Source organism: Hesperophylax consimilis, chromosome 25, assembly GCF_061612785.1.
Source record: "Hesperophylax consimilis isolate HC1 chromosome 25, BYU_Hcon_1.0, whole genome shotgun sequence".
Taxonomy (NCBI): Eukaryota; Metazoa; Arthropoda; class Insecta; order Trichoptera; family Limnephilidae; genus Hesperophylax; species Hesperophylax consimilis.
The window spans coordinates 14,104,483-14,128,490 of record NC_142860.1 but is presented as its reverse complement, the minus strand read 5'-3'; the positions used below and the strand labels follow the sequence as shown (position 1 = coordinate 14,128,490).

At 35.0% G+C, this 24,008-nt stretch overlaps 1 protein-coding gene across 1 annotated transcript in view; it reads left to right on the top strand.

Moving 5' to 3' along the window:
• Nucleotides 1–24,008, top strand: part of LOC149411561 (uncharacterized) — a 93,949-nt gene that overhangs the window by 62,705 nt on the left and 7,236 nt on the right. The window contains exons 37-38 of the mRNA XM_089646679.1: nucleotides 697–832; nucleotides 2,919–3,051. Coding sequence (XP_089502805.1) covers nucleotides 697–832; nucleotides 2,919–3,051 — 269 coding nt within the window. The remainder of the gene's footprint in view (nucleotides 1–696; nucleotides 833–2,918; nucleotides 3,052–24,008) is intronic.

Sequence of the window (24,008 nt, the reverse complement as noted above, 5' to 3'; positions counted from 1 at the left end):
GGTAATTGGTCAAGTGTTAAATTGAGTTGTTTGATCAATCGTTTGGCATAACAATTATAAAAATGTATTTTACAAATTCTCGGCCCGTCAGCGTTTGATCAAATTTTGAAATTGAGACAGGTACAAGTGCAGTTCACCGAGTTGTTCCAAGCTGCAGCCTGTTGGGTGAAGATTTCCTTGATGATAGGCCCGACCTCAAATATGAAATACAGATCTTTTATGTTACTTTATTTTCATCAAAAAATGATACATTATACCTAGAGATACCCATTCATTGCATTAACAATATTTTCACGAATTAAAGCGATAATGGTGTTTTTAAAAAAGATTTTTTAGTCGTTATAATCTTGTATTGACAGAACGTAGAACGAACATGACACACTTTACTGTAGAAGCATGTGCCATGTTGAGTTTCAATCAATAATACAATAAACATGTTTCAAGTGATTTTGCTAATTTAATTGTTATTCCCCTCTTGCCGACTCCTATTCCTTGACGTTATCCTATTTAGCTATAAACGCCATGAAAATGCAAAATTAAAGCTATAAAAGCTATTTTTTTCAATAATTAATGCTACATTTCTTAAAAATTAAAGCTATGAATGGGTGTCTCTAATTATACCCAATACTTAAACAGAGACGAACATTCCCGCTTTATGAATAACCTAAAAAAAATTATATTTATTTTATTTTCCAGACGATCTCCCTATGAGCAGTCTCTCTGGTGGAACATTCTGTTCATCCTGGTAGACCTGGGGATAATACAGCTAGAGACTGCTGTTAAATTTCTAGTGGAAAATACTGAAGACATTTGCTTCGAATTAGTTCTTAAGGTAAGAATTTCGTTTTTAAGTTCACCATCAGATTATCTGCACATTCTAATAACAATAATAAATGAGTTGTTTGGTATCAAAACTGGTCAGATCCAAAATTAAAAAAAAATAAACTAAGTATTGAACTGTGTTCATTATTAACAAAAGAACAGTTCTTATTTTTCAAAAGCAGTCATATCCGCATATTTTGTAAGAGAAACCGGTTTAAAAAGTGGCTGTGGTATGAAAAATAGTCAAATCCAGCACTTGTTTTGGTGTTTCCTGAAAATTCATCTAAAGTGGAGTTGACCAGTTTTGATACCAATTGACTCAAATGTACTATCTTTCATTTTTGTAACAAATAGAGATAATGATATCATCACTGGTATCCTCCCGTGGTTTTGTTTACATATGAAAATGTTATACTTGTAGTACGAATAATATGAAGTAATTATAAATCTATTATGTAGTGTTTTTTTAGAAATAATTTATAAATATTTAAATTATGTAGTGTTTTTAAATGCAGTTGTGTGGTTTCATTTTCAGTCTGTATTTGGTGTCATTATATGTTCTATTTCTGATTTCCGTGTGTTTTGTGTCCAGCTTTTTATTTGATATTTTAATTGTGATTTTTGAATAGGAGTGGGATTTTGTTGTAGAGTTTAGTACCTTAGTATAGGAAGCTTTTTTGTCCAAATGTTGTATTCGTAGATACTTGTCGGATAAGTTTTTGACCCTGAGATCTAGTGTTTCTAATATATGTGATAGTTGTTATTTCTTGCATTTTGTATTTATGAATGTAAAGGAGTATTGTTTTAGAACAGAGTTATTTAATTGACACGATGTTAAGATTTCGTCGGTTCTAGTTCTTACTGGGACTTTCAGAATAATATTTTTTATGGCTTTTTGGGTTTTAATGATTGGATTTAGAATATCTTTATTTGCACTGCCCTGTATTACCGTATTCTAACAGTGATTGGCAGAGAGCCATGTATATCTTGATTATGTCTTTTTTAATGAATTTCTAGATTTATGTACATGCATAATATTACAGTTCTGCGCTGAGAGCTCCACTATCAACTCTCTTCTTGTTGCATACATTATTTAAATTGTTAGGAAGAGGTTACAACGGAACTATTAGAGGTACACTATAAAAATATTTAATCATTGTAAGAACATGAATTAGAAATCCTAGTAAAGTGTTTTAGGTATTATGAAATACTAGAGACCTGCCCCGGCTTCGCACGGGTGTTGCGAGTGATTTATCAAATTACGATATCTTCTAAGAGGTTAAAACAATTTTTATCTACATTTTAAGCCAAATGTATCTAAAGTGAGTTATTGGATAAGGATTATAACTATATCTGTCAAAGACGCTTCGTAAGTCTTTTTATGTTGCGCATAATTTTAAATTTATGATATCTTCTAAGATATTCATTATGATACGCTGTTAAGGGAAATTTGGCTCTACATTAAATGCCCAACATAATCAACATATTTAATTGGTAAAGGATTAATATTTATATATGTAAAATATAAAAATGATTACTGTGGGTTATTCTTGGGAGATATATATATATACTGTCATGGACTTTTATGTATGCGTTTTTAAGATATACAATTTCATACAAAATTATTTTGATGTTTCTCATAAGGTTTAGCCAGCGTAAGCAATGTACGCACCCGAAAATATATATTTTACGACTTTATTACAAAACATCGACTTTTCTCTACTTTCTGTAAATATAATATGCATGTATTATATACATAAACCTTCCGGAAGAAATTTTCTAAATGATAGTGAAAACCCTATCAAAATCCGTTGCGTAATTTAGAAGAACTAAGCGCACGAACAGACAGACACGGATAGCGACTTTATTTTATACTATTTATAGATTTCTTCAATATGTCATCATATACTTTTCAGAACAGATATTGTCTAGTGAGTGGGGTAGCGCACATGATTTGTAAATAACCATTGATGTCAATTAACGACTGGTTTATCGGCAATAATAAAAAAATAAAAATAAAGTACTTTGACGAGTTAGCACGTGTTTGTTGTTGTTGCATAGTATGTAATAGCATGTATTATAATTTATTTTTCCAGGGAGTGTGCAATGCTATCAATTCTGGTACCAGCCTTTCCAAAGACCAGAAATATACCCTGTTTGAAAAGATCAAAACCGACGCCTACCTCTGTCAAAAGTTGTGGCCGTTTTTAATGCTTCTTGTCTATTCAGGTAAATTATATTTCACTTTTTTATATTAATTAAGTAACCTACAATGCAACCTTTCTCTTCACCTTCTATCCCATCCCCGCCGCCTTCAGCTTCACAACATTTCCCAAATGAAATATTTTTTTTTTTTTTTTACAGTAATACCGCACAAGAGTCCCAACTGCTCCCGTCTGGAGCCAGTGAGACTATGGCATCCCCAATTGGGGTATGTTGTGAGGCTGAGGGTATTGGGGAGGGGAGGGAGATGGGGAAGTGGAAGGTGGGGAAGTACCTGGCTATTCAGATCTGGTCACCAAACACGGCTAAAGCCATTTCAAGCAACGTTTCAATTCTGAATGGTGGTCTTACACCAGGGCGATACTGAGAGTATCTTCCACTCTGGAACGTGCCGCAAATATACTATATATTATTTTAAATTAATTAATTGTGAAATAACACAAATTAATCAAATAAAATTTATTTGCGCACGCCGGGTTCGAACCCGCGACCTTCGGATCTGTAGTCAAAAGCGTATACCACTAGACCACGCCGGCCGTCAAAAATAGGTTATATTCATTGTTATTGAAAAAAATTACGATAATGAAGGTATTTTAATGTTGTGAAAATATTTTCTATAACGATTTAAAATGTGCCGCTTTCGATTTGCCGCCAAAATGTCATGTTTGTTTTTATTTGTGAATTCGGCAGCGTTGACGTCACACCGGGGCGGCATTGGTGACAGGCGTCTTAACAGACATTGGCGTTTTCTATGTCAACAATCTTGTAGTCAGTCGGAATCGTTTTGGAAAGTGCGGATTTAGCTTGTTTTTAAAATTGATAATTATGAATAAAAATATTACAATTTCACATTTTTAGTACAATAATCAGAATCAGAAAAATAAACTTTAAATATATCACATTTTTAACAGTATTTATAGTTTATAGAAAAATCCCATTGCCGTATTATATAAAAAGACCCAAGGTATTGTATAAAACATTGCGATAAAGTTGTCGAATTCCGCCTCAGGATTAATACGCAAAAAAATTATAAATATTACTTGGTTTCAACTTAATTAATTAGGAGATGGTAAAAAATGCATTCAAGTTCAATTTTTTCTTAAAGTTAAGTTTGAGGGTTAGGAAATACGCATAAATTATTAAAATAACCCAAACTAACAACCCAAAAATCTATTTTGTGCGAGCTTACTTAAATCTCTGACTTAAGGCCCCGTAGTAAGCGTTCAAAGATTGTTTGAAAGGGAGATATATAAATACGAATGTTAGAGGGAGCGCGCTAATATTAAAAAAACATATATTAAGCAAAAATGGTGAAAATATTTAATAAAACATTGTTTCTCTATCTGCACAGACAGACTGTGCCACAGAAACGCCTGGTGGGGTACAGCTAGTTTCTAATAATAATATTTTATTTATTTATTTATTAGATACAAATAATTACATACATATTAAGGAAGCTTTGGCTGTCCAACTAGGAAATTTTCCCGTTTTAGGATAGCCAAATTGCCTGGTTTAGTTAACATTTGTACACGCTGCTGTTATGAATTATATTTCCATACTTTACATTAATAGTTAAGCTAGTAATATATATAGTCTATATACATATTTATTTTTCAAAGTAATCAAAATAAAAACTTTTTCAGACATATTTGTACACCCGAATATTTTTTTTTTTTTTATAAACACCTGATAAATGTTATCAAGGTAATAATATTTGAAATATATAATATATAAATATATAATATATAAATATATAATATTTGAAATCGAATAATAATATTTGAAAGTGTATTTCATCACCTTTCACTAACAGTTTTTAGTTTTTGGATACATTCAGATATATTCCATTTATTTGAATTTTTTTATAAGCCGGAAATACTCCGACCTTCTGTCAAAATATGGCCGAGGCCTGACGAGTTAATGGATTGTATGAAATGGCTTTTGATGTATTTTGCAATCAGCTCTGAGGAATTGGAAAAAATTCGGTTTATGGGTGAAATTCCTAAAAATTAAAACTAGTTATTTTTATACTAAATTTGGGCCGGGGAATCGGAATCTGGAAGAATTAGGTGGCGGCAAGCAATATTAACTGAATTACACGACTTTAAAATTTCGACGCACAAACAATTTAACTGGCCATTTTGAACGCTTTCTGACAATAAAACTAGTTATTTTTATACATCTTTATACTAACTTTGGGCCGGGGAATCCGAATCCGAAAGAATTAGGTTGGGGCAAGCAATACAAACTGAAATACATGACTTAAAAATTTTAGATGCAAACAATATACAACGCCATTGTCGATGCGTTTTTTTGACAATAAATCCATAGAAAAATAACCAAAGATATATAAAATTAAGTGTTGCTAGTAAGCAATAATATCAATAACGTAAAATAACATGTTTATAATTTCAGTAATATTTCATATTCAAACAGTTAGATTTAGGTTTATTATCACGAAAGGTGAGTTTTTATGTCGGGGGAGACGAAAAAATATGCATTTTATATTTTAATTTTGCTAACATTATTTCATTTACGTATTTCAGTTTTCAAGTAGTTTAGCGGCTACGCTAGGTTTGTGTAACATGGTTTGTGATAGAAAAGAAAGTGCCCCCTTCGTAGCGCCTACTCGCGTCAAGGCAGGAAAACATCCCAGTTTTCAAGTAGTTTAGCGGCTACGCTAGGTTTGTGTAACATGGTTTGTGATAGAAAAGAAAGTGCCCCCTTCGTAGCGCCTACTCGCGTCAAGGCAGGAAAACATCCCAGTTTTCAAGTAGTTTAGCGGCTACGCTAGGTTTGTGTAACATGGTTTGTGATAGAAAAGAAAGTGCCCCCTTCGTAGCGCCTACTCGCGTCAAGGCAAGAAAACATCCCAGTTTTCAAGTAGTTTAGCGGCTACGCTAGGTTTGTGTAACATGGTTTGTGATACAAAAGTGAATAAAATGTATCTGAATACTTTACGTAAATGAAATAATGTTAGCAAAATTAAAATATAAAATGCATATTTTTTCGTCTCCCCCGACATAAAAACTCACCTTTCGTGATAATAAACCTAAATCTAACTGTTTGAATATGAAATATTACTGAAATTATAAACATGTTATTTTACGTTATTGATATTATTGCTTACTAGCAACACTTAATTTTATATATCTTTGGTTATTTTTCTATGGATTTATTGTCAAAAAAACGCATCGACAATGGCGTTGTATATTGTTTGCATCTAAAATTTTTAAGTCATGTATTTCAGTTTATATTGCTTGCCCCAACCTAATTCTTTCGGATTCGGATTCCCCGGCCCAAAGTTAGTATAAAGATGTATAAAGATAACTAGTTTTATTGTCAGAAAGCGTTCAAAATGGCCAGTTAAATTGTTTGTGCGTCGAAATTTTAAAGTCGTGTAATTCAGTTAATATTGCTTGCCGCCACCTAATTCTTCCAGATTCGGATTCCCCGGCCCAAAGTTAGTATAAAAATAACTAGTTTTAATTTTTAGGAATTTCACCCATAAACCGAAGCTTACCCATTATTTGTTTTGACAGCAGCCATTTGGCATGACATTTTTTTCTACCATAGAGTAATTTGTTAGTAACCTGTCAAAGAGAATTTATAAAAATATTCATAGAGAATTTGCACTAATATTCAAAGAGAATTTACATAAACATTCAAAGAATTTTTCAAAAATAAAAAGTAGTAATAATTGTGGTCTAATGTGATACAATTATGACATACTTTATTAAAATAAAAGAATGTTTGCCAGTAAAAGTATATTTATGTACATATATATATATATATATATATATATTTATCCCCTCTCGTACTATGTTGATCTCGCGCGACGGTACGCCAGGTATATGTTGATCCGTTTGCATTTGTTGATCCACCCCGGATATGTTGATCCATTACCCAAGCTGGCATACATATGTAAATCCCTACAGATCAACTTGTGTCATCGAGATTTAGCTGTAAGCCACGCCCATTTTTCGGTCGCATATACATTTTACACGATTTATTTTGTTGATCTATATATTTCTGACAAACTTGACGGCTTGCATGCGTTGTAACTTAACCGCCAATTTCGCGCGCGTTGTCGTACTTTTTAGATCCTGTTAGTACATCCATATTTTATGAAAATGACTTTAGACTTACAGAGGATAGACTGCCTCACGAGTATTTATATTGAAATGGAACTTTCGCAAACGTCAAATCCATGCTAAAAAAATCTTTTGAACTTGATTAAACAAAAATTGTAAATTTAATACATCATTTACTACGTTTCGTGACTTAGCAGGGGTGCTCGGGTTCATAGGGTGAGGTTTGTCTGGGTCATTTTATAAGAGAAATTTTGAACTTTGATTGAATAAAATTTTATTTTAATCTATCTTTTACCATCTCTCCCGACGTAAGTTTCTTGTAATGATTAAGTTGAAACAAAGCGTAATATCCATAATATGTGCCTATTAAAATTGCGGCGATTAGATTGGTGAGAATTAAATTTTACAAATTTTAAATTATGATTGCTAAAAAATCTATTCTAATTTGTTTATTACTAAACATGGCTAAAGTCATTTCAAGCTACGATTCCAACCAACGATGTTTTAGTATATGTTCGTCAATCAACAGGAGCCATAATGTCTGTACATCAGAGCCCTCGAGAACTATTACAATTATGTGTACCGCCGCCCCGGGAACCATTTATTAGATAACCAACACCCCTACCATAGGTCACCGCCAACGTTTAGCGAGATTGTTGTTTATTTCTTATATTTTTTACAACATATCCACTCAGGAGGCCCTGAGGAAAATCGTAACCCTCAGGGCCTATGTCATCTTTGTGAATGCTGTGTTGGGGGAATTTTGAAGGAAAGGAAGGAGAGTGGGTTCTGGGAAGTAAATAGGTATGATGGGTGGGTAGTAATCTGGGGTTCAGTGTGATTGAGTGATATACATAAGAATCCAACTCTCCTACTGCGTTGCAAGGCGATGCGTTGAAAGAGGACTAATCGATCCGGCCCACCACGCAGTTATTAGGCAGGCGCATCCGCCGCCAAGCCCCTCACATACCTCACCCCATAAACTCGGGCACACCTGATAAGTCACCAAACATATCAAACAACTTGGGGAGACCTATGGCAGAAGTGTAGGTTATCCAATAAATGGTTCCCGGGGCGGCGGTGCACATACCCTCCTCCCAAATTGTAATAAACGTCTACTTTCAAATGTAAAACATAATTTAAAACGTTCCTAAATGACGGCCTCCGTTATCGAGGGGTAAGGCTATCGACTAGCAATCCGAAGGTCGCGGGCTCAAATAAATTTTACTAAAATTAATTTGTACTATTTTACAATTAGTGTTTGGCAACCAGATCTGAAGAGCCAAGTACTCTCCCAACTTCCTCATCTCCTTCGAGGTTCACAATATCTTCAGTCTCACAACAACCCCAATTGAGGATGCCATAGTCTCACTGGCTCCAGACGGGAGCAGTTGGGACTCTGGTGTGGTATTCAAAACTACAAATCTACAGCTAATTTCGAGAAGTTGAATAAAGTGTTTTTAGCACGGCAAAATGGCAAAATTTCAATATTATTGTAACAATAGCAATATTATTATTGTAGACTAATATTAGACTACTAATATTATATTCATCAATGAATAACATTCATTTTACATGACCACCCAATGAGAAGCTGATTTTTTTCACAGTTTGTGTTGAACCGAACACGTGCATGTTATACTAATACCTGCTAGAGGAGAGCGTAAAACACTTCAATATTTTTTTATTTAAATATTGATAATTCCTCGATGCTTCATAATAATGTTTCATAAAAAAATACAAATCAAATCACACCACATCCAGACAAAGAAGCCGATAAGTTTTTATACACAAAAAAGGTTTATTTTGATATTCTCTGTATTAAAACTAATTTCGTTAAAATATAATACTTTATTGTGAATTTGATCAGACCTAAACTTCGTTGTTAAGATAATGCAGCTGCGTCTCGTCCGGCTGGGATATATCCCTGCCGGCGTTCTTTTGTTATAACGACACCCTGATTAGAATACATTTAATTGTTTTGTCTTTGATTTTATAAATATTTTTAATAAATTAAAAACGGCTATGGAATTCCACGTTTTGCCACCGCGTTTCCGGATACTATTGATTACTTAACACGGCTAAATATTTCAAAACGACTTATTAACGATTCCAGAATGTACTTTATTTATTACTGTTTTAAAAATGTATCTGTTTCTTTAGACAATTTTTTTTTTATAAACTGCCTATAAACTACGTTTTATTACTTATCCACTGGAGCGATCTCTGTCATATTTTAGACCGGTCGGTGGCCGAGTTGACATCGCGTTTGGGTCCCACCCAGGCGCGGCGTAGTGTGTTCAATTCCTGGGCTGGCTAAGTCCTCCATCACAACACAAGCAACATTTTCAGCTGACTGTGGTGGTAGTAGGAGATTTTCAAATATTGCCAGGTTATTTGAAACCCGGGAATGTATGTCTTTCTTTTAAAAAAGTAGTTTATATTGTTTCCGTTTTAATGTTTTCGGGGGATAATTATACCAGTACAACTCAATTACTGTCAAACTTGTTGTGAAATCAGATATGAGCGCATCAGCAGAATGCTGCCTGCTCATTACATAATAATAATAATAATAATTGACCCCGTACTACAAATAAACCCAAGTTTTTTTTAAGTTTCTGTGAGTACAGCTCCCAAGTCTTGCTCAAGTGCATGTCCGTCCGTAACACTTAGTCAATGTACTTATTTGTTCGTTGTCCTCTTTCCTAATGTGAAGTTTATATTTTGATTTTAATTAATATATTTACACGTTGTTTGGGGTAAAGTTTTATCTCATTCATAAAAAAAAACTTTTTCTTCTTCTGTTTTTATCGAGATTAAAGCAAACTATGATATTAACATATATTTGTTTTTCTTTTTTTATTACATCAAGTAGTTACGGTTCGTGATTAAACAGATTTTCTTGAGGATATATAGTGTATTACGTTAAAAATAATTGAAATTTTGAAGAGTAAGTTTAAACTAATTATAAAAACTGCTTTTCGTCATCGAAGTTATTGAACATTAACAATTGGTTTATGAGTATATAGCTTAATTTATATGAGATTGAAAAAAAATCATATACGAATTTGGTGGGCAGTTAAATTGTCTGACGTTGATTATAAGTATTTTTATCGTAAACTTTATATGCAAGACGTAGAAAATGTTAAAGTCAAATTGGTTCAATTGGCTTTGGTCTCCTCTACCGATGAAGCAAGTGATTTCATTGTATAATATTCATTGGGCCTCTGTGAAAAATTCTTCACATAAAATATAATCGAAAAAATTGATTAAATATAATTGCATTTGTAACCACCTTGTGGTGTTTTTTTCACTTAAAGATGCCGACTTCCGGTCATATTGTTTAAATAATATTAAATGTGAGATAATTCTTTTAAATAAGAAGATTTAATTTTATTTAGAGAACTTTAAAATATAACGATTTCCGGTAAGATGTGACAATAATTTATACAGAATATTAATATTTAAAAAATAATGTTTATTCGATTTTAATGATTTATGCCAATCATCGGGACTTTCTTTTCAAGAGTTATGCCATTATAAAGTTTACGATTTTTTGAAAAAAAAGTGATAATCGATAAAAATTGGGTGAATTCATTGGTTATAACTTATAATATAGATCATTTTGTATGTCTCCATATTCAAATTCGGAGGTATGACTTTTTTATGTGACACATCTCACTAGAGCGCCCCTGTCTTTACACGTTAAATACAGAGAAACTATGTCGCCACCCAGTTGGGCAGCGTTATGGGGCGGGTTAAGGTAGGGTCTGTAGGAATGAATTTATTAATGCGGGTCTTAAAGAGGCCCGGATTATATGGAGGAGGAAAAACAGATGCCGATAGCTCGTTCCACATGCGAGCCGACTTACGATAAAACGAGTTGGAGAAACGACCCGTTCATATATAGATAACATCAACATTACTGTGAACGTGTGTTCCGATCGTGTCCGTCGAGTATCAAGCACGTGCACGGTGCACCGGGATCAATGCTGCTAGCTCCTTTTAACAGGCTCTAATAAAATACCCCTAGAATAGACACAGCATACGCACATTTCGTCATACATGATTTTACCGCACATATGCCTCAGGGATCTCATTTCTACAGTATTCAGTCTACTTTCAGCCTTCTTCTGCCAGTTTCATGCTCACTTCATATATTAGGGTAGGTACCAGCACTCCATTGTGGACTTGCCGGATCGAAAGAGACTGGTTGAGGGATACCTTTTGACCATAAAAATCTAAAATGGCGGCAAAAGGAATAATGTTATATGGTTTATTTTGAACTTCTTACCACCTCTCCAGATTACGCTTCGTGACTTAGTAGGGGTGGCCGGGTTCTTGATTATAATGGGTAATTATTTAAAATGGGTAATCAATGGATGATTGAACGCGTTTGGAGATGAGGCAGCGTTATGAGGCGGGTTAAGGTAGGGGCTGTAGGAATGAATTTATTAATGCTGGTCTTAAAGAGGCGCGAATTATATGGAGGAGGAAAAACAGATGCTGACAGCTCGTTCCACATGCGAGCCGACTTACGGTAAAACGAGTCTGAGAAACGACCCGTTCATATATAGATAACATCAACTTTACTGTGAACCTGTGTTCCGCTCTTGTCCGTCGGGTATAAAGCACGTGCACGGTGCACCGGGGATCAATGCTGCTTCTCCTTTTAACCGGCTCTCTAATAAAATACCTGTAGAATAGACACAGCATACGCACATTTCGTCATACATGATTTTACCGCACATATGCCTCAGGGATCTCATTTCTACAGTATTCTGTCTACTTTCAGCCTTCTTCTGCCAATTCCATGCCTCATTTCCATATATTAGGGTAGGTACCAGCACTCCATTGTGGACTGCTAGCTTTTCTTCTTTGGACAGTTTTTAGTTAGCTCCAACCGCGTCCAATCATCCATTAATTACCCATTATAACCAAGAACCCGGCCTCCCCTACTAAGTCACGAAGCGTAATCAGGAGAGATGATAAAGGTACAGATTCAAAGTTTCCTACGTAACATTATTCCTTTTGCCGCCATTTTGGATTTTTATGGTCGAAAGGTATCCCTCAACCAGTTTCTTTTTCGATCCGGCCCGCCACGCAGTAGATGGGCAAACGCATCCGCCGCCAGGACTTAGACAAACCTCACCCTATGAACCCGTGTACCCCTGCTAAGTTATGATTTTTTTATGGATTTGTTTTTGCGAAATTTTCGTTTCAATCTAAATACGCATACATTTCTTATAAACAATTCAAGCAACACACGTCATTTTGATTTGAAACGGTACCATCTCACAGTCATTTCATGCGATATTCGACTCTAGAGACTAATACTTTGAGTTCAATATCACAAAAGATTACGGAATCACATAAAACCTTGTGATGAACAGTCCACCGATTGCCCCTTGATTGGTTCATTTAGTAAAACCATATATAGGGACACAGATCAACTTTGTCTAATAACTTCTTACCTGGATCAACATACTACGGGAATAGATCAATATATATGAGATCAACATAAGTATGCCAATTTGGGTAAATCAACATAAATTATGCATCCGATTTCCATACAAATTTTAAAAAATTTACTAACAGTATATCAAATGGTTTTTCTGGCAAACTGGCAACATTGATAATTATTGTACCACTGTTGTCAGTTCATACAGATGTATTCCATAATAGCCAAGTTATTTGGTGTTAAAGGTGGATCAACTTAGTCTAACAACTTCTTACTGGATCAACATACTACGGGAAGAGGACAATATATATATATATATATATATATTTATCCCCTCTCGTACTATGTTGATCTCGCGCGACGGTACGCCAGGTATATGTTGATCCGTTTGCATTTGTTGATCCACCCCGGATATGTTGATCCACTACCCAAGCTGGCATACATATGTAAATCCCTACAGATCAACTTGTGTCATCGAGATTTTGCTGTAAGCCACGCCCATTTTTCGGTCGCATATACATTTTACACGATTTATTTTGTTGATCTATATATTTCTGACAAACTTGACCGCTTGCATGTGTTGTAACTTGTAACCGCCAATTTCGCGCGCGTTGTGGTACTTTTTAGATTCCGTTAGAACATCCATATTCTATGAAAATGACTCTGTACTTAAAGAGGATAGACTGCCTCACGCGTATTTATATTGAAATGGAACTTTCAAAAACGTCAAATCCATGCTTAAAAAATCTTTTGAACTTGATTAAACAAAAATGTAATTTTAATGCATCATTTACTACGTTTCGTGACTTAGCAGGGGTGCCCGGGTTCATGGGGTGAGATTTGTCTAAGTCATTTTATAAGAGAAATTTTGAACATTGATTGAATAAAATTTTATTTTAATGTATCTTTTACCATCTCTCCCGACGTAAGTTTCTTGTAATGATTAAGTTGAAACAAAGCGTAATATCCATAATATGTGCCTATTAAAATTGCGGTGATTAGATTGGTGAGAATTTAATTTTTCAAATTTTAAATTGAAATTGCTAAAAAATTTATTCCAATTTGTTTTTTACTAAACATGGCTAAAGTCATTTCAAGCACCGATTCCAACCAACGATGTTTTAGTATATGTTCGTCAATCAACAGGAGCCATAATGTCTGTACATCAGTATGTCGTACAATTATTACAATTATGTGTACCGCCGCCCCGGGAGCCAATATATTAGATAACCAATACACCTACCATTAGTCACCGCCAACGTTTTAGCGAGATAGTTGTTTATTTTTTGTATTTTTTTACATCGTCTCCACACAGGAGGCCCTAAGGAAAATCGTAACCCTCAAGGCCTATGTCATCTTTGTGAATGCTGTGTTGGGGGTATTTTGAAAGAAAGGAAGGTCAGTGAGTTCTGGGAAGGAAATAGGTATGGATGGGTGGGTAGTATTCTGGGGGTCAGTGTGTTCGAGTGATAAACATAAGATTCCAACTCTCCTACTGCGTTGCAAGGCGATGCGTTGAAAGAGGATTAATCGATCCGGCCCACCACGCATTTGGTAGGCAAGCGCATCCGCCGCCAAGAACCGAACAAACCTCACCCCATAAACCCGGGCACTCCTGCTAAGTCACCAAACATATCAAACTACTTGAGGTGGCTCTCGACTAGCAATCCGTAGGTCGCGGGTTCAAATAAATTTTATTAAAATTAATTTGCACTATTTTACAATTAGTGTTTGGTTATATCTGAATAGCCAGGTACTCTCCCACCTTCCTCCTCGTCATCTCCTTTGAGGTCTCCTTTGAGGATGCCATAGTCTCACTGGCTCCAGACGGAAGTTTTTGTAAGTCTCCATATTCAAATTCGGCGGTATGATTTTTTTATGTGACACCTCTCACTAGAGCGCCCCTGTCTTTACACGTTAAATACATAGAAACTATGTCACCAACCGGTTGGGCAGCGTTATGAGGCGGGTTAAGGTAGGGACTGTAGGAATGAATTTATTAATGCGGGTCTTAAAGAGGCCCGGATTATATTGATAGCTCGTTCCACATGCGAGCCGACTTACGATAAAACGAGTCGGAGAAACGACCCGTTCATATATGTATAGATAACATCAACTTAACTGTGAACGTGTATTCCGCTCGGTCCGTCGAGTATCAAGCACGTGCACGGTGCACCGGGGATCAATGCTGCTAGCTCCTTTTAACAGGCTCTAATAAAATATCTGTAGAATAGACACAGCATACGCACATTTTGTCATACATGATTTTACCGTACATATGCCTCAGGGATCTCATTTCTACAGTATTCAGTCTACTTTCAGCCTTCTTCTGCCAGTTCCATGCCTCACTTCCGTATATTAGGGTAGGTACCAGCACTCCATTGTGGACTGCTAGCTTCGCTTCTTTGGACAGTTTTTTGTTAGCTCCAACCTCGTCCAATCATCCATTAATTACCCATTATAACCAAGAACCCGGCCACCCCTACTAAGTCACGAAGCGTAATCAGGAGAGATGGTAATAGATGCAAGTTCAAAATTTCCCATATAACATTATGCCTTTTGCTGCCATTTTGGATTTTGATGGTCAAAAGGTATCCCTCAACCAGTCTCTTTCGATCCGGCCCGCCACGCAGTAGGTATTTTTTATGGATTTGATTTTTGCGAAAGTTTCGTTTCAATCTAAATACGCATACATTTCTTATAAACAATTCAAGCAACATATATTAGGGTAGGTACCAGCACTCCATTGTGGACTGCTAGCTTCGCTTCTTTGGACAGTTTTTAGTTAGCTCCAACCGCGTCCAATCATCTATTAATTACCCATTATAACCAAGAACCCGGCCTCCCCTACTAAGTCACGAAGCGTAATCAGGAGAGATGGTAAAAGATACAGGTTCAAAATTTCCTACATAACATTATTCCTTTTGCCGCCATTTTAGATTTTTATGGTCGAAAGGTATCCCTCAACCAGTTTATTTCGATCCGGCCCGCCACGCAGTAGATGTGAAAACGCATCCGCCGCCAGGACCTAGACAAACCTCACCCTATGAACCCGTGTACCCCTGCTAAGTTATGATTTTTTTTATGGATTTGTTTTTGCGAAATTTTCGTTTCGATCTAAATACGCATACATTTCTTATAAACAATTCAAGCAACACACGTCATTTTGATTTGAAACGGTACCATTTCACAGTCATTTCATGCGATATTCGACTCTAGAGACTAATACTTTGAGTTCAATATCACAAAAGATTACGGAATCACATAAAACCTTGTGATGAACAGTCCACCGATTGCCCCTTGATTGGTTCATTTAGTAAAACCATATATAGGGACACAGATCAACTTTGTCTAATAACTTCTTACCTGGATCAACATACTACGGGAATAGATCAATATATATGAGATCAACATACATAAGTATGCCAATTTGGGTAGATCAACATACTACGGGAATAGATCAATATATATGAGATCAACATAAGTATGCCAATTTGGGTAGATCAACATAAATTATGCATCCGATTTCCATACAAATTTTGAAAATTTTACTAACAGTATATCAAATGGTTTTTCTGGCAAACTGGCAACATTGATAAGTATTGTACCACTGTTGTCAATTCATTCAGATGTATTCCATAATAGCCAAGTTATATGGTGTTTAAGGTGGATCAACTTAGTCTAACAACTTCTTACTGGATCAACATAATACGGGAAGAGGACAATATATATATATATATATATATATAGGTCCCACAACATTTATTGCGTCCGTGCGTAAATCCGTCTTTGGGCGTCCAGCACTTCTAGTTCTTTTTTTTAGATTGTTTTTGTGAATATTGCACTATGTTTTACTCACGATAATCGCTAGTATCATATTTTTTTAATATTCATAATAATGCAGGTTTTGATGTTTATTACACTTTCATACATTTCTAGCGTCACGTACATACTCACGTCCGGGTGTATATTTTTTGTATATTGAAGGTTCCTTTTAATATAGGTTTCACGTCCGTTCACTCTAATTTAATTGCTACGTCTTCCGTATATTGCTGACTATTCTAATAAAGGTTTCACGTCCATACTGTATAATTTATTCTTGCGTCCGAGTGTATATTATTTGTTTGTTACATGGCGTTTTGAAGGTCGATTTAATTTTTGCGTCTTCCGTATATAAGGCCCTTAAGACTCTTGGATTTGTTTTGAGAGTTTCAAAAGGTACATTTAGGCCGTTGTTATGCCCCTTATATTATAAAACCCCTTAGGATTACATGACTTATTCTGATATGGGGGATATATTTCACCTTAAAAATAATCAATATAAATATTGTTTATTTTAATTCTTTTATATATCGAGACAAATAGACATCTATAATTTTTGCAATCTTTTGTTTATTTTGAATATCTACTTATGTGAGACTTCTTATCATTTTTACCAATGTATCTTATTTTATTATACGCTTTTGTTGTAACATTTTTTTTTCATTGTATTCTGTTTTCTCTATTGTTTTAATTTTGAAGAATTTATAATAGCTGCGATACTCAACTATTAAACTAGAATGTAAACGTTTATTGGGTGTAATAAGTAAATTAACAAATATATAAACAACACAAAATATTTCTTACTTTTCTAGTGAAGTTTTCACGTTCATAGTGAATTAATTAATTAATTACAGCATCTGTGGTTGAGAGGTAAGACTCTCGACTCGCAATCCGAAGCCCGTAATTTAACGGTCAAACCCGGCGTGCGCAAATAAATTTTTATTTGTTTGTGTTATTTCACAATTAATACATTAAACATAATATAAAGTGTGTTTGCATCACGTTCCAGAGTGAAATATACTCTCAGTATCGCCCTGGTGTGAGACCACCATTCCGAATGGAAACGTTATTTCTAAACTTTTGCCGTGTTTGGTGATCAGATATAAATAGCCAGGTACTTATCTACATTTATCTTCCCCATCTTCTTCCCCTCCCCAATACCTTCACCCTTGTACTCAGATTGGGGATGCCACAGTCTCGCTGTTCCAGACGGGAGCGGTTGAGACTCTTGTGCGGTATATAAAAAATATATGTATGTATATATGTTTTATTTTTTTGACATCCAGAAACACACCAGACCTGACAACAAACTGTCTATTGATAGTGAGAAGTTTGAATGAATATCTTATTGCATCTTGTATGCAAACTTACCTACTGGGCGCAGGCGTGCGACAATTTTTTTTACAACGATATCCTTAGTAAAAATGTATCATTTCATAACGCGCCAGTTCGCTCCATTGCAGAGGGCGGTTGGACATTTTTAGGTCGGGATATCAATTTACCGTCCACTGTAAACCATCTTACAAAAATGTCTACCCGCGCAAGGCGCTTTTTAATTCTGAGTGCTAAGTGGCAACGTTGTAAATGAACTGAATGTTGCCAAATCTGGCGTTTTGCTTCACCAAGGACTCAAACAATACATAAAAATGTACAAATTCGCCAACGGCCATGGGGACGCAATACTATCGACGAAATGCGTGGACGCAGCACGGCCGTCGTTATGTATACAAAATAATATCTACTCGTGATTGGTCACGAGGATACAATACCATCGACGCAGCACTTCTGTCGTTACGTATTCAATAAAATAATATCTGTTTTTATATTTAACTTAATTAGTTCAACCTCAAATTGCAATATTTTAATTAATGAGTTAAACTTATTAGTACCATTAAGTTAAAAATAAAAATATTTTTTATTTTTATTTCTTAACATTTTTAGTGTTACAATATTTACAACATAATATTAAATAATTGATAATAATGATGATAAATAAAGACAAAACAAAGCTGCTGACTGTAGGCCGAACGCAACATCAGATGAGAGTAGAGATGGCAGGAGTTCCACTAAAGAACGCCAAGGAGTTTGTCTACTTTGGGAGCAAAATAACATGGGACGGTCGGTCTAAGAGCGAGGTCGACAGCCGTATACATCAGGCTAGGCTTTCATCCAGTAAAAGGTCGAAAATAATAGAATCCAATAATATAGACCTAAAACTGAGAATACTCCTCATCAAGACCTATGTATGGAGTATCTTGATTTTATTTTATTTTTATAGTGAATACCTCACAAGAGTCCCAACTGCTCCCGTCTGGAGCCAGTGAGACTATGGCATCCCCAATTGGGGGATGTTGTGAGGCTGAAGGTAAGTGGGGAAGGGAAAAAGGAAGGTGGGGAAGTACCTGGCTATTCAGATCTAGTCACTAAACACGGCTAAAGCCATTTGGAGCAACGTTTCAATTCTGAATGGTGGTCTTACACCAGGGCGATACTGGTAGTATCTTCCACTTGATGTACGGCTGCAAAACATGGTGCCTATCCGAAAGAGATAAACGGAGACTAGAGGCTTTTGAGATGTGGTCCTATAGAAGACTGTTAGGAACTTCCTGGAGAGACCATGTTACAAATAAGGAGGTTCTCCAAAGAATCGAAGGAGGAAGGCACCTGCTCAGGACCTTGTCCGAAAGGCGTGCAAGATGGATCGGCCATGTTATACGACAAGAAGGCCTCTTGCATGTCATAATAGAGGGTATGACCGAGGGGACCAACTCTATGGGACGCCCACGCCGAGAGTACCTGGAGGACCTGCTGGTGGACGTGCACTGCTCATCATATGCAGAAGTCAAAAGAGCCGCACAAGACAGGGAAGAATGGAAGAGGAGATTAGATAAAATTGCTGCAAACCAATCCCAGGATTGAAACCAGAGAGAGAGATTAAATAATATTTCAATCACTTTTCTGATAAATAAGATGCTTGTGCTTAGGAGAGGACAACAATATATTTTTACATATTTATATTGCAAATATTATTACAAAAACTATTAATAACCTTACAAGAAAATACAATAAAAGTAATAAAAACGGGTTAGTTATAAATAATACCAAGGAATGATAAGCAGAAACATAATATGTGGAGTTTATTGCAGAATTGATTTGGAAGTACCTACACGGCACACACGCTTATGTAATCTAGTTAAATAAAAATGCTTGTCTTAGAAGAATATGTTCAACATATGTATAATAACATTCTCTCTGATTCTATCTTCAATGTACTCAAAATAAATATAAAAACTATTAAAACTATTAAAAATGTATTAAATGTGTTCCAAACTGCATAAAATGTAATTATATTATGTAATGACATAATATTATGTAGTATTACGTTATAATAATCTTCTGTTTTAATAATCTCCTGTTATAATAATCTCCAGTTAAAATAATCTCATGTTATAATAATCTCCCTCTTGAATAACGTTATAATTTTTACAAAATGAAACAATACTATGTTTTAAACCACTTTATATTTATTTTATACAATATTTGGGTTCAATCCAAACCGGTCGACGAAATATAAATGAAAATAAAGTGGTTTAAAACAAAGTATTTGTTTCATTTTGTATAATGTCAAGCCACTAAGGACGGGTTGTTTCGGAGAATTTGAACAATTCATCAAATTTCAATGTTCATTTTCGGGTTCTGTGAAAGACTTATTCAAGTTCTGTTTTTATATCATTGTAGGCTAGTTGCTTGACAAAACTGAAATAAAAACAGAACTTTCACAGATTCTTTCACAGATGTTGAAAATGAACGTTGAAATTTGATGAATTGTTCAGATTCTCCGAAACAACCCGTCCTAAGTGTTTGCTTTCTTCGATAAATTTAATATTTTTTAGTTCTTGTAAGTATAGTTTTTAAATTTTTACATACATAATAGAATAGAATATTGCGGAAATCTGTAATTGGTTTCTCAGTTAGGTAAATTACACGTGTATAAATGAACCACATTTTAAACTGTTGATTTCCCTGAAATAAAATAAATAAATAAATAATTTCAAACAATAAGAAAATTTATGAGGTGGTATTAGAGAATTTTAAATTGTTTTTTTTTGTAACTGTCATAATTTTTCTCAGATATATCCAGGAGTAATTTATTGAATAATTTTATACCGTTAAATAAATAATGATGTTTTGCTGTTGTAGTTCGAACTAGTGGTACGGTTAGTCCTCCAATATAAATAATTATTTGGCTTAAAATTAATTGTGGAATATTATTTTTATCAAAGAAATCTTTATGTAATTGAAGTACTTAATGTACGAGTATTTTTGTCATAAATATATGTGAGAGGGGGAACCGGGAAACCTTGGAAAACATTTATTGTTGGATAGTTATATGGCTTTTTAAAGATGATTTTTATTAATATTTTTTGAATTGTCACAAGTGGACGTAGGTATGATTTATACGCACCCCCCCTCCCCCCCGCGCAAGCCAAGACTTCATATTGTAGTAGTGTAGAATGTGCAAGTGCAAAATAAATACCTTTAAGTATTTTTAATGATACAGTATTTCTAAGTCTAAAAATATAAAGATGAGTTTTCTCATTCTGTCTACTGTGGAGTTTATTTGACTTTTCCATTTGATGTTATTATCGATAATTATTCCAAGATGTTCACACCCTAAGCATCCTGATCAAGTTTCTGAAGGAATCGCTAAGGTACCTGCTCACGCACTCTACACCTCCTTCCTTGACTGGACTATAAGGGAATAATAGAGCTATGTATTCGATACATGCGATTATATTAAATGGCTTATTATTTAGATTCATTAATTGACAAACAGTTTGCGTTACATATTGGTATTTCGTTAACATTGATATCAGTAAATTTTTCTTTAGCATAGACTACAATTCCACTACTTTTATTTTTGTGATAATTTGTGACATATTGTTTGTAGTTTGGAAAACTTGGTATATTTTTATGTTTTGCATGTGAGTGTGCCTCGGATAGTATTATAAAATCTGGTTGTGAACATAATGTTAAATACATAGATATACCAGAAGTTCGTCCATGTTTCAAATTATACTCCTTATGTTTAAGTGCAAGATTGTTAGTAGATTTATTATATTGTTCTAGATTTTAGTGCATTCGCTGTATGTTTCACATACGTATTCTTCTATATTTAGATTTTGTGTTGATTTCATTTAAGTTAAAGTTTTCATTGCATTTATGAAGGTGTGATAAAATACATAGTTATAATTCTATAAATATATTAATAATAATCCTCACAATTTGTGTTACGATATTCTTGCTCGACTTCAATTCATATCTAGAGGTTTTTATTTTATTCTATAAGATTTATTTTATATTCAGATAATATTCAGGAACTTATCAATTTTTTGTTTAATTGACAACAATTTTTAATTTAAAATAAAACAATAACTTTGTAAACACCACTTTTATTTTTTATACTTTGTGCCGACCGGGTTTCGATACAAAAAAAACGCTTAATCATTTTAAAAAAACAAAAACGGACGCAATACTACCAACGTAATGCGTAAACGCATCACGATCGTCGTTATGCATTAAAAACCACGCAGGATGCTTCTTAGTTCTTAGTGTCAAGCGGCATCGTTGTAAATTAACCCTACGTTGCCAAATCTGATGATTTACTCAACCAAACGCTCAAATAATTTATAAAAATGTACTCGTGAATGGCCACGGGGACGCAGTACTATTGAAGTAATGCGTGGACGCAGCAAAATCGTCGATATGCATTAAAAACCATGCAGGACGCTTTTTAGTTTTGAGTGTCAAGCGGCATCGTTGTAAATTAACCAAATATTGCCAAATCTGATGATTTACTCAACCAAACGCTCAAATAATATATAACAATGTACTCCGAATGGCCACGGGGACGCAGTACTATCGACGTAATGCGTAGACGCAGCAAGACTGTAGTTATGTATTCATAATAAAATTTCAGCGTGATCGGCTAGGGGGACGCGATACTATCAAAGTAATGCGTAGATGCAGCATGACCGTCGTTGTATATTCAAAATAATATCTACTCGTGATCGTTCACTGGGACGCAATACTATCGACGTGATGTATGGAAGCACCATGATTGTCATTACGAGTTAAAAATAGTATATTTTCATGAGCGGCTAAGGGGACGCAGTACTATCGACGTAATGCGTGGACGCAGCACGACCGTCGTTATGTATATAAAACAATATCTACTCGTAATCGGTCTCGAGGACGCAATACTATCGACGTAATGCGTAGACGCAGCAAGATCGTCGTTATGTATCGAAAATTATATTACTTCGTGGACGCGGCAAGATCGTAGAAATGAATAAAAACATACACTGCTCGATATATACATTGTGTAGCGAACCTGTCGGCAAAATGTCAAACGTTCAATATTCGTTTCCAGACATTCTGAGAGATTTTTTGCTTCCACAAAAATTTTTGCCATACGATTCTACATGAGGTAAGCATCGTTCTGGCAAATTTTGACGTCAAAACATTGTAGCGTCCGTATATCGGACGCTGTAAGTCGGTGGACGCTGCAATGCTATGGAGTTTTTAGGGGTCGGACGCAACAAATGTAGCGGGATATATATATATATATATATATATATATATATATATATATATATATATTGTCCTCTTCCCGTAGTATGTTGATCCAGTAAGAAGTTGTTAGACTAAGTTGATCCATCTTTAACACCATATAACTTGGCTATTATGGAATACATCTGAATGAATTGACAACAGTGGTACAATAATTATCAATGTTGCCAGTTTGCCAGAAAAACAATTTGATATACTGTTAATAAAATTTTCAAAATTTGTATGGAAATCGGATGCATACTTTATGTTGATCTACCCAAATTGGCATACTTATGTTGATCTCATATATATTGATCTATTCCCGTAGTATGTTGATCCAGGTAAGAAGTTATTAGACAAAGTTGATCTGTGTCCCTATATATGGTTTTACTAAATGAACCAATCAAGGGGCAATCGGTGGACTGTTTATCACAAGGTTTTATGTGATTCCGTAGTCTTTTGTGATATTGAACTCAAAGTATTAGTCTCTAGAGTCGAATATCGCATGAAATGACTGTGAAATGGTACCGTTTCAAATCAAAATGACGTGTGTTGCTTGAATTGTTTATAAGAAATGTATGCGTATTTAGATCGAAATGAAAATTCCGCAAAAACAAATCCATTAAAAAAATCATAACTTAGCAGGGGTACACGGGTTCATAGGGTGAGGTTTGTCTAGGTCCTGGCGGCGGATGCGTTTTCACATCTACTGCGTGGCGGGCCGGATCGAAATAAACTGGTTGAGGGATACCTTTCGACCATAAAAATCCAAAATGGCGGCAAAAGGAATAATGTTATGTAGGAATTTTTTAACCTGTATCTTTTACCATCTCTCCTGATTACGCTTCGTGACTTAGTAGGGGAGGCCGGGTTCTTGGTTATAATGGGTAATTAATGGATGATTGGACGCGGTTGGAGCTAACTAAAAACTGTCCAAAGAAGCGAAGCTAGCAGTCCACAATGGAGTGCTGGTA